The sequence below is a fragment of the Balaenoptera ricei genome, chromosome 8 (genome assembly GCF_028023285.1).
Source record: "Balaenoptera ricei isolate mBalRic1 chromosome 8, mBalRic1.hap2, whole genome shotgun sequence".
Lineage (NCBI taxonomy): Eukaryota > Metazoa > Chordata > Mammalia > Artiodactyla > Balaenopteridae > Balaenoptera > Balaenoptera ricei.
This window is the reverse complement of record NC_082646.1, coordinates 78,062,056-78,079,740: the sequence shown is the minus strand read 5'-3', so window position 1 is coordinate 78,079,740 and position 17,685 is coordinate 78,062,056. Positions and strand designations below refer to the sequence as shown.

The window sequence follows — 17,685 nt, the reverse complement described above, 5'->3', positions numbered from 1 at the left end:
TGGCAATCCTTGTGAAGAGTTGTTTTTTAATAGTTTTCTAGTTTTCCTCCTCTTCATTATCACCCAGGTGATCTTCACTTGGATTAGAACTGAGGTCCCTGGCTCTCCATGCACTGTGCATTGCTTCAAGGCATGGCTCCAAGTTGTTTTATCTGGTCCATGGCTGGTCACAGCTTCCATTAGGAAGGTGTTTGTCACTGCAAAGATACTAATCAGGGCCAGGGGTGGCTTAGAGGATAGACCCTATCGTTAGTTTGAGGTTTGTTAGAATAATTCCCTGAGATGTCTTGTTTCAGTTCCAGAGCTGAAGTGGATAATATCCCATAGGCCTGTTGTGTCAGCCCAGATAGGCAGAGGGTGATCAATGGACTTTGCGTTCATGCCTGAGTTTAGTGCGATGAATGCTATTCTGACATCATTTTGTGAAATTATATTTTTGAAATGTTTATCACCAACACTGAGGAGGAACGTTTGCCTTCCTCGAGAAGTCCCCAAAATATATCCAATTTAACTTACAGTTAAACAGCTCCAGGCTTATATATGCACGGCTGGATTTGAAGGGGAGCAGGAAACTTGCAGAGGGTCTGATGGGACACATTTCTCATCTGATTTAACATTTGCAACTGTGTGTTAATATCCACTGCAAGGCCCTTTCTGGGGGACTCAGAATACCCCCTCTAGTAGATGTTGGGAACTGTTCTTATCCTCTCCATCCTGTGACCTGACTATACCAATCCTATTCCATATCCATTCCATACCCAGGTGGTGTCTGTCCCTGGTCTCTCTGTCCATTTGAAGGTGGCAATTTTGTGCCAAGCAACTGAGCTCCTCTGAGTCCGCAGACCACAGCCCCACATACTTCACACCACTGCTAGTTAGATGCATAAAGCTATTTAAACAGCGACATGGCCAGGTGGTGTCTGCCTTTGGGAAGTCTCTTAAATGGTAGATAATTCATTACTTGGATGAAAACCAAACCTAAAGTTCTTTGGCAACAAATATCAGTTTTGAAGTTAATGAGAGATCATTAAATATTATCAAGGAAGGTTAGGGCAGGAGCTGTTTCAATGAAAATACTTTATGCATGGGTGGGTTTTATTGTTTGGCAAAGAGAAAATCCAATGAGTGTTCCGAGATTGGTGTGTATGCCTCTGTCTCTGAAACTTTCTTAGCTTGAAATACTCTGGTCCACAAAAATGCTTTCAACACCCTGGCATATCTCTGCTCTGGAACAGAGAAAAAGCACATTTGAGCCTTTTTGCTTAAAGACTTTTTATGCGAACTCCTTTCAGATTAGACCAGTTCATATAATCATGCTTTCCTTTTTGCTCTGCCTGTCAGGATATTCGTAAATGCCTTTGTTAACTCTTATGGTTAGTATATTTTCTGTATTTTTCAAATATTTTTATTTTAATAACCCTACTGAATGTGTGTTCTTTGTATATACTAATTACTTTCAAGTGGCGGGGGATAAATGAATGAATGAAAGAACAAATATAATTAGTTAAAAATCTACTTACCACCGTTTCTCATACCCTTTATTCCCCACCCCTTCCTTTCCTTTTCTACTCTGGATTCATATCATCAAAAATGCAGGGAAGGGCTTCCCTGGTGGCGCAGTGGTTGAGAATCTGCCTGCCAATGCAGGGACACGGGTTCGAGCCCTGGTCTGGGAAGATCCCACATGCCGCGGAGCAACTGGGCCCGTGAGCCACAACTACTGAGCCTGCGCGTCTGGAGCCTGTGCTCCGCAACAAGAGAAGCCGCGATAGTGAGAGGCCCGCGCACCGCGATGAAGAGTGGCCCCCGCTTGCCACAACTAGAGAAAGCCCTCGCACAGAAACGAAGACCCAACACAGCCAAAAAAAAAAAAAAAAAAAAAAAAAGCAGGGAAGGTAATCGCATCAGTGGATAGCCAGGTGATACTATTGTTAAGGCTAAGATGCTATCAGATTACCTGTCAAGAACCTGCCACCTTGACATCCTGCCCCTGGTCTAGCAGGAGGGCCCGAAGACACAGCCCTTGAGTCCCTCGGATACAGCAATTCCCCGATGCTCTTGATTCAGACAGAATATAGCAGCTCTGTCTGGGTCTCAGTTATGCTCCCTCATTCGCTCTTTGCCTTGTGTCTCATTGACCTCTAGCTGCTCTGCTTGGCAGCTCTTCTGTCTGTGGCTCATCGCAGGTCTCCTCCTTTCCACACAGCTCTACAGTGTTAACATACTAAAAGCAGAAAGAAGATTTGGGATCAAAGGCACCTGGATTACAGCCTCTGTGTGCCACTTACTGGCTGTGGCATTTGGGACAAGTTATCTTAATCCCTGGGACCTTATTTCCCTCTTCTTTAAAATGGTGACAGTAAAAGGGCTTCCCTCCTAAGACAGTTGTGAGAACTAAATTATGTAATGCATGAAGTTCCCTGGCACATGGTGTAGGTGCTCAGTTCATGATAATAGCTCACATTTATCGAGCACTTAAAAACACAAGTGCTGAATGTTTTTTTCCTATGTTAGCTTATTTAATCCTCACAATTACTCCACAGCAATTTATGAGGTCGGCACTTCTGTAAATTGCTCAGTGCCTGGCAGAAAGTAAGCTCTCAATAAATGTTGGCTCTTATTAGTGTCACTGTTGCTGTCTTCATTTGACAGATGAGAGATTTAGGCGAAGGGGAGTTAAATGTTGACTATTATCATCTACTACTTGCTAGGATATTGGCATATAGGAACACTTATATTATAAAAAAATTCCACCAGGAAATATTATTTTAATCATTGTACACTGAGGAAACTAAGGTTTAGAGAGAGAGGTTAAATAGTTTGCCAAATGTGGCTCAGCTAGAAAGCGGCCCAGCTGGGATTTGAATCCCAACAATCCTATAAGTATATACTGGAAACCTGCCTCTCCTGTATCACACTGTTACGGGCTAAGGTTTCATAACCCTCCACCCCCCGCAGTGAGGTTTGTCACAGGGAGCATCTCCAGCTTCTAGCCCTTTTTTTAATCTCCACTCCTATGAGAACTAGACACTGGGCAATGACAGCAGAACCCAAATCATTCTTAGACCACTTCGATCAGCCCTGACGCTTCAATCAATAAAAAGTGAAATCTCCTTCCCAAGAGATTCCAGTGGAACATTCTCTGGTTGTTTTATGTTGCTCTGCAAGTTCATGTCAGCTGCAGCAGCTGCTCTGACAAGTAAATCCTCACTGGGCTGTTTACAATGACCAGAAAACAGATTCCAGAGTCTGGGAACCTGCCTCACACAACCAAGTCCCTTTAGAGGAGGCAATAATGGGAGGCCAAGAGGTGCTGCGTCCCATAGGAAGAGCTATATGTTATCCCCGAGTCCGTCATCAACAAAATGGATTTTACCAGGATTTGAAAATTTTGTTTGATAACAATAATGACAAAATTGCATGAACAGTACAATTTAATTCAATACAAATCTATAGAAGATACAAAAAGACCTCAGCTGTACTGCAGGCTATAAAGAACTGATGACAACAAAAAACTTAATCTGATAAATTCCATACAACACGTGCAAACACATGGCTATGAGAACATAGAAGAGGTAGGCCTTTTTTTTTTATTATTAGAGAAATATGACAGTGGTTCTCTATGTTAATTGACTATTCTTTCTAATCACTTGTAGACCTTAAAAAAATGACCTCAATCTATCCCGTAACAGACCAACTGAATCAGATTCTCCCAGTGTGTGATGCCCCATTATAAGTATTTTTAAAAAGCTACTCACGTGAATCTACTGTGAAACACATGTGAGAATCACTAGTTTAGGGCGTAAAACTTCATCAGGATTTTGACAAGTGGAAATGGGGATAGAGGGGTGGTCAGGGAAAAGCATACAAGCAAAGGAGTAAAGAGTGCAGGGTTTGGGAAGGGTGGAAGAAATATTTGCGGAGGCCCGAGGATTCATGTGGGAGATGAGAGGGAACAGAGGAAAATAAAGATTCAAAGGCAGAAGCAAGATCACGGAGGCAGACTGACATCCAAGGGAATTTGAATCTCATTTTCAAAATATGTAAAATCCTGCTCTCTAGACATGGCATTGTTGATTATACACTAGTTTTCATTTCTAAATGACCCAGATAACTGTGCCCAGATAAAAAGGAACTGCTCACAGCTTCTATGTGAAAACCGAGAGTCACTGAACTCCCACCACTGCATCCAAACACAAAGCGCACCGGACCCCACAGTAATAAGGCATCCCTGTCATCTTCGTCTACAAATTCCAGCTAGCAAACCTGTGTGTGCCCATCTCTCCCGGACTTATAAACATATACAAGCAAATGGGAGAGAAAGAGGGAGGTAGAGGAGACTCTGATAAGCTTCTCAAGAAGGGCGATTCTGTCTGTCTCTACAATACCTAGACTAGTCATTTCTTCAATTATATGATCTACTTTAGCAGAAAGAGGCAACAGTAAATCTTGCAAGGGTGCTGTTCTTTATGATGTTAGTAACGTTCGACGTTTCCAGTAACTGATGAAGTCAGTAGAGCAGGTGTTAACCTCATCTAACAAAAAATGGCATGGAGTGGCAGGTGACTGTTGGCCTGAAAGCCTATAATTGCCATATTTTAGATTCCAACATATGCCATCCCTGCTATTGTCTGGGGAAAAAGCATAGCTGAGTGCATGTTGCTAAAACACTTAAAAGAGTTTTTTAAACGATTGTTTTAGATGCTGCTATTTCTTTTCAATGTGAGCATTAGTAGCTGATGTTATTTAGGGCTTATTTTATGTGCTAATGTTCAGTGCCATTAAGATAGGTTATTATGATTCAAAATATTTCAAGTTATAAATCCTTCAAGAACAGAGATCTTATCTTCTTTATACTCATATTCCCAGAAGACTTAACCCAGTACTGGTGTAATGGTTGTTCTTAATAAATATTATGTTTCTGAAATGAAAGACTCACATGATTTTGTGATATTTAACATCTTATGTTACTCACTGCAATCTACACAACTAGTTGTGTCAAACCAAATACAAAATAAATTTGACCTGATACAGTTTTATCTATTCCTTCAATCATTTGACATATATGCACTGAATGCCTAATTTGTGCCTACATTGTGTATACATGATGAAATGTGTGTACAGTGGTGAAACACAGACAAGGTCTCTGCCCTCAGAGAATCTGTACATTTGTGGCAGGAGACAATTACACATATGTATATACACAGTAAATTTGTAAACCAAAAAAATGCTATAAAAGATATAAAAGAGAGTGATATAATGAAGCAACTACCCCAGATAAAATAGTCAGGGAGAGTCTCCTCAAACAAGTGGCATTCGAGCTAAGAATTAAATGAAAAAATAAGTCTACAAATAACAAACTCTGGAGAGGGTGTGGAGAAAAAGGAACCCTCCTACACTGTTGGTGGGAATGTAAATTGGTGCAGACACTGTGGAAACAGTATGGAGGTTTCTTAAAAAACTAAAAGTAGAATTACCACATGACCCAGCAATCCCACTCCTGGGTATATATCTGGAAAAATGAAAACTCTAATTCAAAAAATACATGCACCCCAATGTTCATAGCAGCACTATTTGCAATAGCCAAGACATGGAAGCAACCCAAGTGCCCATCAGCAAATGACTGGCTTAAGAAGATGTGGTGTGTGTGTGTGTATATATATATATATATATATACACACACACACACACACACACACACACATATATACACACAGAGTGGAATATTACTCAGCCATGAAAAGAAAGAAATGTTGCCATTTGCAGCAACATGAATACACATAGAGAATATTATACTAAGTGAAATAAGAGAAAGACAAATACTATATGATATCACTTATATGTGGAATCTAAAAAATAATACAAATGAGTCTATATACAAAACAGAAATAGACTCACAGACATAGAAAACAAACTTATGGTTACCAAAGAGAAAGGAAGGGAGGGAGGTACAAATAGGAGTATGGGATTAACAGATACAAACTACTATACATAAAATAGATAACTAGGATTTGCTGTATAGCACAGGGAACTATACCCAATATCTTGTAATAACCTTTAATGGAATATAATCTGCAAAGAAAAAGAAAACAAATCACTATGCTGTACACATGAAACTAACACAGTATTGTAAATCAACTATACTTCAAAAAAAAAAAAAAAAAAAAAGACAGCAACGCAAGGAAACAGGTGTTGAGTGTTCCAGACGGAGAGAACAGCAAAGGCAAAGGCCCTGAAACTGGGTGAGTTCACTGTCAGGTTCAAGGCATGAAAAGATCAGAAAGGCTAACATATATAAGAGATAAGCCCAATAAGTGGGCAGGGACAATGTCACCTAAAGCCTGGAGGAAGACCATGCAAAGAAGTTAGAAATTTATTTACATCCAATGGGAAGGCGTTAGAAGGATGTAACAAGAAAGTGACATGATCAGATTTATACATCTATTACACCAAGAAATATTCTGAACCAACAGTGCTCTCAACTACCAAAAATAACCTAAATGACAGTCAGATTTCTGTTCTTAGTAAGACCCATATACAAAACTATTTTTACAGGTGAGGAAATGAAAGCGAATTCAGAAAATATGTTACTACTAAAAGCAACCCTAGTTCCTTGCCAAGGAATCCAGTTCACCGACATTTTCCTGGGCAGAGCAGGAAGCAGTTCATGGATGAACAAAGTGCATCCCTGGGGAGGGCAGAGCTTTGTTCCCCAGGCACGTCACTCAGCATGGCAGAGAGAAATCAGCAGGTGAGGTGACCATGACATCTGTCATTCTAACAGGGACATTTATGACAGTGACAGGGCACGATTGATAATTACATCAGAGCAATAGGTATAAAGTGGGACTGTCCCCAGCATCTGGGACATAGAGTCACCCTTGACCTAGGCTTGAGTCTCGACTTGTACCAAACAAGCTACGTGGCTGGAAGCAAGGTGTCACCCTTTCTGAGATTGCATTTCTTTATTGGACACATGAACTGTGGTTGCATCTTCCCATTTACTGCACACCAACTACCAAAGGGTCTCACTGGAGAGACAGAAGAATAAACCTCATTTCATGTTCACAGACTAGTCCAAGAGCAAATAAACTGAATGGTAGTGCAACAAGTGAAGCTACAGAAACATATGCCGAGGTAAAAGCTCTAGAGCTAGAGAGGAGAGGAGTGATGACGCCTATGAAGACATCAAAGAATGCTTCATGGGGTCCCAGTGAAACATGAGCTGAAGTTAGGAAAATGAACAAAAAATTCACATGTGAATCAGCATGATCAAGGAGAAGAGCTCCTTGACTCAGAGCTCTGTTCCATTCCAGTCAGAGGGGTCGGCCCGTGCAAAGGCACAGAAGTGCGCGACACCATGGCAGGTCCAGGCAGTTATCAAATTGGATCAACTACGTCATGTTTAAGGTCTTTTATGCACAAAAAAGCTAAGAGTCACCTATTTATTGATGTTAAATACTGTTTTTAAAAATGAAATTTTTATCTTTAGCCCCAAAATGTAATATCGCATATGTCAATATTCTATATTTCTATCCAACAACAGCCATTTGATCTATCCCTATTCACATAACATCTATTTACTCTGAGTTGTACACATACAGAAGTTCCTGGCCATGTGTAAAGGAAGTATATGAAGACCCAGGATAGATGCAAACCTCTCCCTGAGGTTGCAAATCATCGTTTTAACAATAAAAGAAACACGGATAGACGTGCGGCAGAGGGCTGAATATGCAGGAACGTGAACATTTCCATTTTATAGATGAGACAACTGAGGTAGAGTTTAGATAAGACTTTGCAACCTACTTAGTAATGGCAGAGCTGGAATTTGACTTCAGGGAGTCTGGCTCAAGGGTCTATGCCTCTAACAACTACACTGCGTGCCTCTCAACAGTAATGCTGACATTGCAATGGACCATTCATGCCATGTGCCTATTGTTCCCCAGTTCATCTTTGCTTCAGAGCAATCTTAGGGGAAGAGTTGTAAAAAACACTGACTGGTTCTCAGGAGCAACCTTTAGAAAAAATAAGATAGATATGCAGAGAGCAAAGTCAAATTTCCATTTTCTAATTCAGCATTCTGAACTTTGAGAACCCATGGTCAGAATGCTTGCCCTCTGGGTCTGTCCAAATCAGCATTAAGAATTCAGCTGAGTCCACATGGCATGAAATAACGGGATTGGCCAAGGTTCTCATGGAAACGATTATATTTTTGATCAGTTGTTTGGATTTCATGAAAGGTATAAGGTCTTGAAGGGGAAGAACTCCATCTGTTAACTTCCTCTGTTCAGCAGTTAACAGAACTGCAAGCAGAAAAGTGATTCAAGGAGACCTTGCAAAGATGATAGCAGTGGTAATAGCAACAATAATAAGGTTAATTTGACTCTATCATATTTGTGCATCAATCCAAAGCTTATAATCTTTAAATATTATGGTATCCCATTTAAATCTAATAATATATGTGCATTATTATCCACATTTTATGTATTCACAGGAGAAGGCTCAGAGAGGTACAGTGACTTTTGTAGTACAAGAGCTGAGATTTAAACTAAACTTTCTAAGTCCTGCAATATTTCCTCTTCTCCCACAGCTGTATCTTAAACTGTGAAAAATTCCAGCAAGTCATCATGGTTTCCTTCAGAAAGAACTAAAAGCCACAGCCTACAGACCCAGGCTTTGTCCTCTGACTGCCCCAGTTTCTGTATAATAGTACTAAAACCCTGCACTGCCTAATCCCTGGCCTGATCCCTGAATTGTAGAGGGAGGAAATTTGAAAACTGATGAGTTTAACCAGTGAAGGGTCATATCTTAACACTGGGAGCTGAACAGACTACCAAAGCAGGCTGCCCCTCCTGCAAAGGTCCAGATGGATGGAGGGCATGGCTGAAAGCTGCTTACCAATACAGGACTCCCCGGACAGTGAATAGGTCCCATCGTCATGGAAACCGCTTCTGCACTCACAGTGGTACCACCCTGGCAGGTTAACGCAGCGGGAATGGTTGTGGCACTCAATGATCCCCTCTGTACATTCATCAATATCTGCCTCAGAGAAAAACACAAGCCCACCAGGACATTAATTTCTTTTGACACTAACCTTTCAATAAACACCTAAAACATGCTCATGTCAACATATCAATTAAAACTGGTTAGTCACCTAAAATAAAGTTACAGGAAAAACTGTATCCCATCTTGTTTTTCTAGAATCCAAACAAACAAACAGAAAGCTTCATTTTTTGGATGCTTTCTCATAAATTGAACAATGAATGAGAACTGATGGTCATGAATACATTCCTAACGGCACATGCTGTGTTAGTTTCTGAATCACCAGAAACTAAATCGAGGATGTTTGGCACAGTTTTGTTATTCAGAGTATATGACTCTTCTCTGATTCAGTGATTTCAGTACCGTAATCCCAGATATTAATTGGTATTCTTTGAAAATATCTGTGAACAAATAAGTTCAGGAAACTCTAGGTTAAATAGTGTTACACAAATGTTTTATAGATTTCAGTCTCAGAGACTTATCATATTTATATGCCCTGCAAAACTTAGGAGAATCATAATATACACTGTTTCCCAAATTTATTTGGCTGAGGAATGCTTTGTATTTGGATAATATCTTGTGAAACTAAGTTTTGGGGGAGCACAGTTTGAGAACCACTGTTCTAATTCTTTCCAAAACTGCTGATTCACTTAAGGACTTGATTTGTGATAGTCAATCAGAGCTCCTCATTCTTCAATCATGCCTGATGAAAAGAAGTTTTCTGGGCTGTATTTGCTCTATCAGCAAATGCCTGGATCACGCACAGATTCTCTAGCCCAAAGGCTTGCCTCTGAGCTGAAGGAAAGTGACACCACTGCAGAAAGATGATCTGTCAATCGTCATGCCAGGCTCAGCTCATCTTACAGAATCTCTCCAGGTAATTATTTCTTGGAATACAGCCATTGCTGGCTGGGAATTCCCCCCTAGTCCTCCTAGAAACACCTGATCTACAGCAGTCTTACACAAATAGAAATTTAATTAATACTAAGATATAACACATAATGGATAGAACGCACTTTGGAGTCCTGTTCAGCAGTGCCCTGCTGTAGGCATCAGCTACCAGTGTATCTATTATACTGAAAAGTCCTGAGTTGTGCACAAGGCTGTGAATGTAGTTTGAAACCTGCCAGTCTCATCTCACAGCATTCCAGCCAAGTAAAGAGAGGAAAGGTGCAGCTCTTTATTCTGGGCAACTCCACCCTGGCCTTTTTCTGCCAACTGCCATCTTCTTCCTTTATGGCTGTGTCATTAAGTTCATGCAGTCCTTTGACATACAGACATACATCCCTCAGGTTTCTAAATGCAATCAGGCCACAGGACCTAGTGCTTCTATAGCACCTTCAGCTATAGCAGTCAGGTTGTGTGTGCATTTATTATAAATCTCCAAACAATAAAATTTCAACAACTATGTTTTCATTGCTGAAATTTTACAGGTGTGTGTGGTTCAGTGGGACACACCTTGAATCACTAAAATGTTCATAAATTGAAACAGAGAAGTGACTTGAGGCCATGTCTCACAGAGGGGAAGGACCGGGCCCTAAGTTATGAAGTCAGTTTGGTTATTTCTAAATACAGGTCACCAAGAGGAACAGACATAACTAGAAGACTGATTTTCAGAGATAACTTCTCTATGAGAGGCTGAAAGATAACTCTCTGTAACAAAGCAGCAACAAATTTTGCCTCAGACATTTATTTCCAAAGCTTCCAGAAAGTCTGTCATGATCCCCACAGACCCTGTGATTTCTAGACTAATGACAATATTTAGGTAACAACCATCTAGCCACAGTTAGTGTGTCAGGAAACCAGGACATACAAAAGCAAAACTTCTCAAATAACCAAAGAAAGCATGTGTCCTGGTTGGTCTCATTGTCACCTGCTGCCTCTTTCACTCTTAAAACCAACTCAGTTTGGAGGATAAATTATCTGAACATCTTACAAATAATTCCTCCTGCTCTCAATTCTACAAGAAATTTCTAGGAGGGGCAGGAGTACTGAATGATGTGCAAATATTTTTTTTCGATTCATAGATAGTTTTATTCCCCAAAATGAAATAAGAGAAACTAGTAAAAGCTTCCACGATCCAGCAGGATATAAGTTATCTGTGTAGCATGGGAGACTCTTATAGGGAGTGAATACAACCAGTCAAGTTATACATCTGCAATTACCCCAGAGACACTGCGGTATTCCTGGCTTATACTGAAAATTAGAAAAGTAGTGGAGGTGTTCCTTGCCTGGGAGCTGCACTGCACACAGCAGATTCCGGGGCTTCACTGGGAATAAGCAGGGCTCATCGCACACTAGCACCTGCAAACAAGGCTGCACATTTCTATTTCGTGGGCCAGGTCTATAACTGAAGCCAACAGTTTCATTTCATATGAAACCAGGCTGTACTTGAGAGGTGCTTATATTTTCATCGTGTTCATAAAACTGGCTATTTCTTCTGTATAGTCGCAGTAGTATTAAAAGCAACAACCACAAACCCAAATACAGAAAACACTTGGAGGCTTTTCAGTGATACTTTGGGGACTTTAAAAACTGTTAAATGCCTTGTGGCTGCCTTTGTCCTAAGAGATTTGTTTCTCCCAGTCAGCACTTGCTACGGGCAAACAAACAAGACAGATGCTCCGGGAACGGGGTCTCTGTGAGTTCACCGTGGAATCCGGCCCCCTGTCTCAAGGAATTCTGATAAATCACAGTGAGCCTGGGTGCATCACACGGTGTCAGACATTGCAAAGGAAACAGACAAATAAAAAAATCATTTTTCCTTCCTATAACAAATCCCAGGATTTTGTTTAAATCTCAGTTTAATCCAGCACAGACCTGAAAATGTAGCAGGGGAAACAAGAGATGTTGGAGGATTCTTGAGAGTGGAACCTATAGTATTCACTTTTGTATCCAAGTGTCTGCTACATAATGAATCACATGATAGCCCAGGTCAAACAGCTAACATAGGGTGAAACCAGGTTCAGAATGAGCTAGAACCCGTACTTGTCATTCTTCTATCACATCATGTCATTGATGAATGGAGAAAGGAAGATTTACACCAAGATAATGTATTTATTCAATTCTCTAAATATTGGCTGAGCTGAAAATACGTGTCAAGGATGATATTTGTATTGTGGCAGTTGCAAAACAGATGCAAAAGTGAAGAAGATGTGATTCCTGAAACGCAGGAGCTCTCGATCAAGAGGAAGAAGTATATAACACCCACTCATCCTTCAAACCCTAACTGATATCACCTTCTCCAACTCCTCCAGACATACAGGTCCTCCCTCCCTAATGCCTCACTATGTACACACACATCTATTTAAGCACAGCAGTATTTCCCTTTTGTGTCCATCACTCAAATGCAGACTTCCCAAGGATACAGACAACATCTTAGGTTTACATTCCTTGGAATAATAAGTGAATGTCAAGCAATATGAAAGTACCCAGTACAAGTCTGTGGGAATGAATGAATGAAAAAATAAATGACAATGGACCGAACATAAGGAACAATGAAAAAGTGCTATAATAGAGATTCAAAGTACCACAAGAGATCCTGCTATTTGCAAATCACAAAGATACAATGTCAATTCACAAAACTAAATATTATGGGGTTAGTTTAATCTTTACATCTTATACCTCTAAAAGACACTATATAGTTTTTAAGACTTTGCTCCTGACTCTAATCTTTAGGGATTTTCAGGCAACAAAACACACACAGTTAAAGTTGCCTTCAATCAAGAATCCTACTTGTACTTTGAGTTTTTAATTCAGCATGAAAAACAGAGGACAACCCAAGGTTTTTCCATAGGATGTGTCCTAAGCAACATATTTAACCCTATTTGGAATGTACAGTGAATTTGCTATCAAAAGTCATTGGCAAACACATCCTTGGATTCTTGCAAAATTCTAGTTTCTTGACTTGGATGAATCTCTTCCTTCATCTGATCTCCTCTCTCTCAGATTTGCTATTTGAAAATTTACAAAATAAAGTTGTTCTCAAAGTTTATTTCCAAGGAGATACTTTTGTATTTCATATTAATTGGTTAAAGTTCACAGTGAAATAGTTGATTATATCTTTTCTAGGGATTTGTAGGTTGAGCCATGAGAAAAACTTTTGATGCTTTCATTCATTCAACAAAAGTTTATTGAGCATACTTGTATGAAGCTATATTCCACCCTATGATAAAGAGATGAAAAAGATAAGGTCCCTGTGCTCCAGACACTTAGAGTCTATCAGGGCAACTGGAATGTAAACATAGAACCATGGTTGAGAACATTGGCTTTGCACACAAATATGACTTCAAACTCCTGCTCAACAACACACTAATATATCGTTTAGATTTCTCCAAATTTTTGCTTTCTGATCTGTAGATCAGGAATAACAAAATCAAACTTCATAGATGTGACGAACAAAAGAGACCCTTAAGCAAAATCTACTGTTTCCCCTACTGTATAGGATATTAACTTTGGACTCTATATTACTGCTTAAAAATAGAAGACAGAAAAAAATTAATATTACCTTCTAACCAGGTCATTGGTTAGGACTGAGAGATGATTTCTGGATCTTTAAAAATGTTCATTTGTATTTTTTTAAATTTATATATTTTTTATTATTTTTTTAGCATCTTTATTGGAGTATAATTGCTTTACAATGGTGTGTTAGTTTCTGCCTTATAACAAAGTAAATCAGCTATACATATACATATATCCCCATATCTCCTCTCTCTTGCATCTCCCTCCCATCCTCCCTATCCCACCCCTCTAGGTGGTCACAAAGCACCGAGCTGATCTCCCTGTGCTATGCGACTGCTTCCCACTAGCTATCTATTTTACATTTGGTTGCATATATATGTCCATGCTACTCTCTCACTTCGTCCCAGCTTACCCTTTCTCCTCCCTCTGCCCTCAAGTCCATTCTCTACATCTGCATCTTTATTCCTGTCCTGCCCTTAGGTTCTTCAGAACCATTTTTTTTTTTTATTTTTAGAGTCCATATGTATGTGTTAACATATGGTATTGCTTTTTCTCTTTCTGACTTACTTCACTCTGTATGACAGAATCTAGGTCCATCCACCTCACTACAAATAACTCATTTTCATTTCTTTTTTATGGCTGAGTAATATTCCATTGTATATATGTGCCACATCTTCTTTATCCATTCACCTGTTGATGGACACTTAGGTTGCCTCCATGTCCTGGCTATTGTAAATAGTGCTGCAGTGAACACTGTGGTACATGACTCTTTTTGAATTATGGTTTTCTCAGGGTATATGCCCAGTAGTGGGATTGCTGGGTAGTATGGTAGTTCTATTTCTGGTTTTTTTAAGGAACCTTCATACTGTTCTCCACAGTGGCTGTATCAATTTACATTCCCACCAACAGTGCAAGAGGGTTCCCTTTTCTCCACACCCCCTCCAGCATTTACTGTTTGTAGATCTCTTGATGATGGCCATTCTGACCAGTGTGAGGTGATACCTCATTGTAGTTTTGATTTGCATTTCTCTAATGATTAGTGATGTGGAGCATCCTTTCATGTGTTTGTTGGCAATCTGTATATCTTCTTTGGAAATGTCTATTTAGGTCTTCTGCCCATTTTTGGATTGGGTTGTTTGTTTTTTTGATATTGAGCTGCATGAGCTGCTTGTAAATTTTGGAGATTAATCCTTTGTCAGTTGCTTCATTTGCAAATATTTTCTCCCATTCTGAAGGTTGTCTTTTCGTCTTGTTTATGATTTCCTTTGCTGTGCAAAACCTTTTAAGTTTCATTAGGTCCCATTTGTTTATTTTTGTGTTTATATCCATTTTTCTAGGAGGTGGGTCAAAAAGGATCTTGCTGTGATTTATGTCATAGAGTGTTCTGCCTATGTTTTCCTCTAAGAGTTTTATAGTGTCTGGCCTTACATTAGGTCTTTAATCCATTTTGAGTTTATTTGTGTGTATGGTGTTAGGAGTGTTCTAATTTCATTCTTTTACATGTAGCTGTCCAGTTTTCCCAGCACCACTTATTGAAGAGGCTGTCTTTTCTCCATTGTATATTCTTGCCTCATTTATAAAAAATAGGGTGACCATATGTGCGTGGGTTTATCTCTGGGCTTTCTATCCTGTTCCATTGATCTATATTTCTGTTTTTGTGCCAGTACCATACTGCCTTGATGACTGTAGCTTTGTAGTATAGTCTGAAGTCTGGGAGCCTGATTCCTCCAGCTCCGTTTTTCTTTCTCGAGATTGCTTTGGCTATTCGGGGTCTTTTGTGTTTCCACACAAATTGTGAAATGTTTTGTTGTAGTTCTGTGAAAAATGCCATTGGTAGTTTGATAGGGATTGCTTGATTGAATCTGTAGATTGCTTTGGGTAGTATAGTCATTTTTCACAATGTTGATTCTTCCAATCCAAGAACATGGTATATCTCTCCACTTACCTCAACATAATAAAGGCCATATATGACAAACCCACAGCCAACATCGTTCTCAGTGGTGAAAAACTGAAACCATTTCCTCTAAGATCAGGAACAAGACAAGGTTGTCCACCCTCACCACTATTATTCAACATAGTTTTGGAAGTTTTAGCCACAGCAGTCAGAGAAGAAAAAGATATAAAAGGAATCCAAATCAGAAAAGAAGAAGTAAAGCTGTCACTGTTTGCAGATGACATGATACTATACATACAGAATCCTAAAGGCGCTACCAGAAAACTACTAGAGCTAATCAATGAATTTGGTAAAGTAGCAGGATACAAAATTAATGCACAGAAACCTCTTGCATTCCTATACACTAATGATGAAAAATCTGAAAGAGAAATTAAGGAAACATTCCCATTTACCATTGCAACAAAAAGAATAAAATACCTAGGAATAAACCTACCTAAGGAGACAAAAGACCTATATGCAGAAAACTATAAGACACTGATGTTCATTTGTATTTTGAGACAATTGTAATATTGTGAAACATTCAGGGATAGAATCTATGAATCTATAATATACACCCCATAAAACTGGATTCTCTCCTCCCAAAAAGTGTTACTTGAATTTAAGGAAGTAAAGCAATACCGTAAAGTGCCACAAGTACAGTGAACACAAACCTGATTATTATCTAATATTTGCTGAGTTCCAGGACTGTACTGAACATAACATGTATTGGAATACTTGAGGGAAACTAAAAAGACAACTAAATGAAAAAGAGAGGTTCTGTGGAAAGGCAAATCAAAACTACATGGAGGTATCACCTCACACTGGTCAGAATGGCCATCATCAAAAAGTCTACAAATAATAAATGCTAGGGAGGGTGTGGACAAAAGGGAACCCTCTTGCACTGTTGGTGGGAATGTAAATTGATGCAGCCACTATGGAAAACAGTGTGGAGATCCAGCAATCCCACTCCTGGTCATATATCCCGAGAAAACTAATTCAAAAAGATACATGCACCCCAATGCTCGTAGCAGCACTATTTACAATAGCCAAGACATGGAAACAACCTAAGTGTCCATCAACAGATGAATGGATAAAGAAGAGATGGTATGTGTGTGTATATATGTATAAAATGGAACACTACTCAGCCACAAATAAGAATGAAATAACGCCATTTGCAGCAACATGGATGGACCTAGAGATTATCATACTAAGTGAAGTAAGTCAGAGAAAGACAAATATTATATAGTACTACTTATATGTGGAATCTAAAAAAAATGATACAAATGAACTTATTTACAAAACAGAAACAGACTCACACACATAGAAAATACACTTATGGTTATCAAAGGGAAAGGTCGGGGGAGGGGTAAACCAGGAGCTCGGGATTAACAGATACAAGCTACTATAGATAAAATAGATAAATGAGAAGGACTTCCTGTATAGCACAGGGAACTATATTCATATCTTGTATAACCTATAATGGAAAAGAATCTGTAAAAGAATATATATATGTATGTGTGTGCACGTGTGTGTGTGTGCGTGTGTGTGTGTGCATGTGTGTGTTTACCCACTGAATCACGCTGCGGTACACCAGAAACTAACACAACGTTGTAAACCAACTATACTTGAATTAAAAAATAAATAAATAAAAAGAAAGGCTCTGTGGTAAAAACAGGCTAGCTCTTCCACCTTTTCTTCTTGGGCTCCCAAGGGTGTGTCCTGAGCACAGGTCCTTTACAGATGGGTGAGGCCTACACGTCTTTTGCAGATGGGTGAGGCTTTGTGACTAAGCTCTAGCTCTAAAGTTAGAAATAATGTAATTCCAATATGGCCCACAAAAATATCTCATATGAACCTCCATGCTATTTCCACCTTCCCACTGGAGGCTAATGTACAGGGGAACTTGGAAGCCACAGGTTGAAAATGGCAGAGGCTTTGTCTGTCTGGCTCCGTGCGTGACTAAGTGGAGCAGAGCCCTTCCGCAGACCTGAAACTGTCAGGGACTCTTTATGTGAGCAGAGAGATGTTTCTGTCTTATTGAGCCATTATACGTTTTGGGGCTGCTTTATTGCTACAGCCAGCATTTCCTAACTGTTTTGATAGACCCCTTTCCACATTAAGGGGAAAGACTGTGCTAAGGTCAGAAGCATGCAGACACAATCTCTAAAAACAAAAACAAAAATAAGCAAACAAGAAAAAAACAGCACCTATCAAGATTATGCAGGCAGCTACAGGGGTGGTTTTGTGCT

General features: G+C 39.5%; 1 protein-coding gene across 3 annotated transcripts in view; it reads right to left on the bottom strand.

The window, feature by feature from the left end:
* The window catches only part of NELL1 (neural EGFL like 1), an 895,061-nt gene that overhangs the window by 69,375 nt on the left and 808,001 nt on the right, over positions 1–17,685 (bottom strand). For 2 of the 3 annotated variants that reach the window (XM_059929597.1, XM_059929599.1), the window contains one exon: positions 8,899–9,039. The exons of the other annotated variant lie outside the window; for it this stretch is intronic. In XM_059929597.1, coding sequence (XP_059785580.1) covers positions 8,899–9,039 — 141 coding nt within the window. The remainder of the gene's footprint in view (positions 1–8,898; positions 9,040–17,685) is intronic. 3 annotated transcript variants of the gene reach the window in all.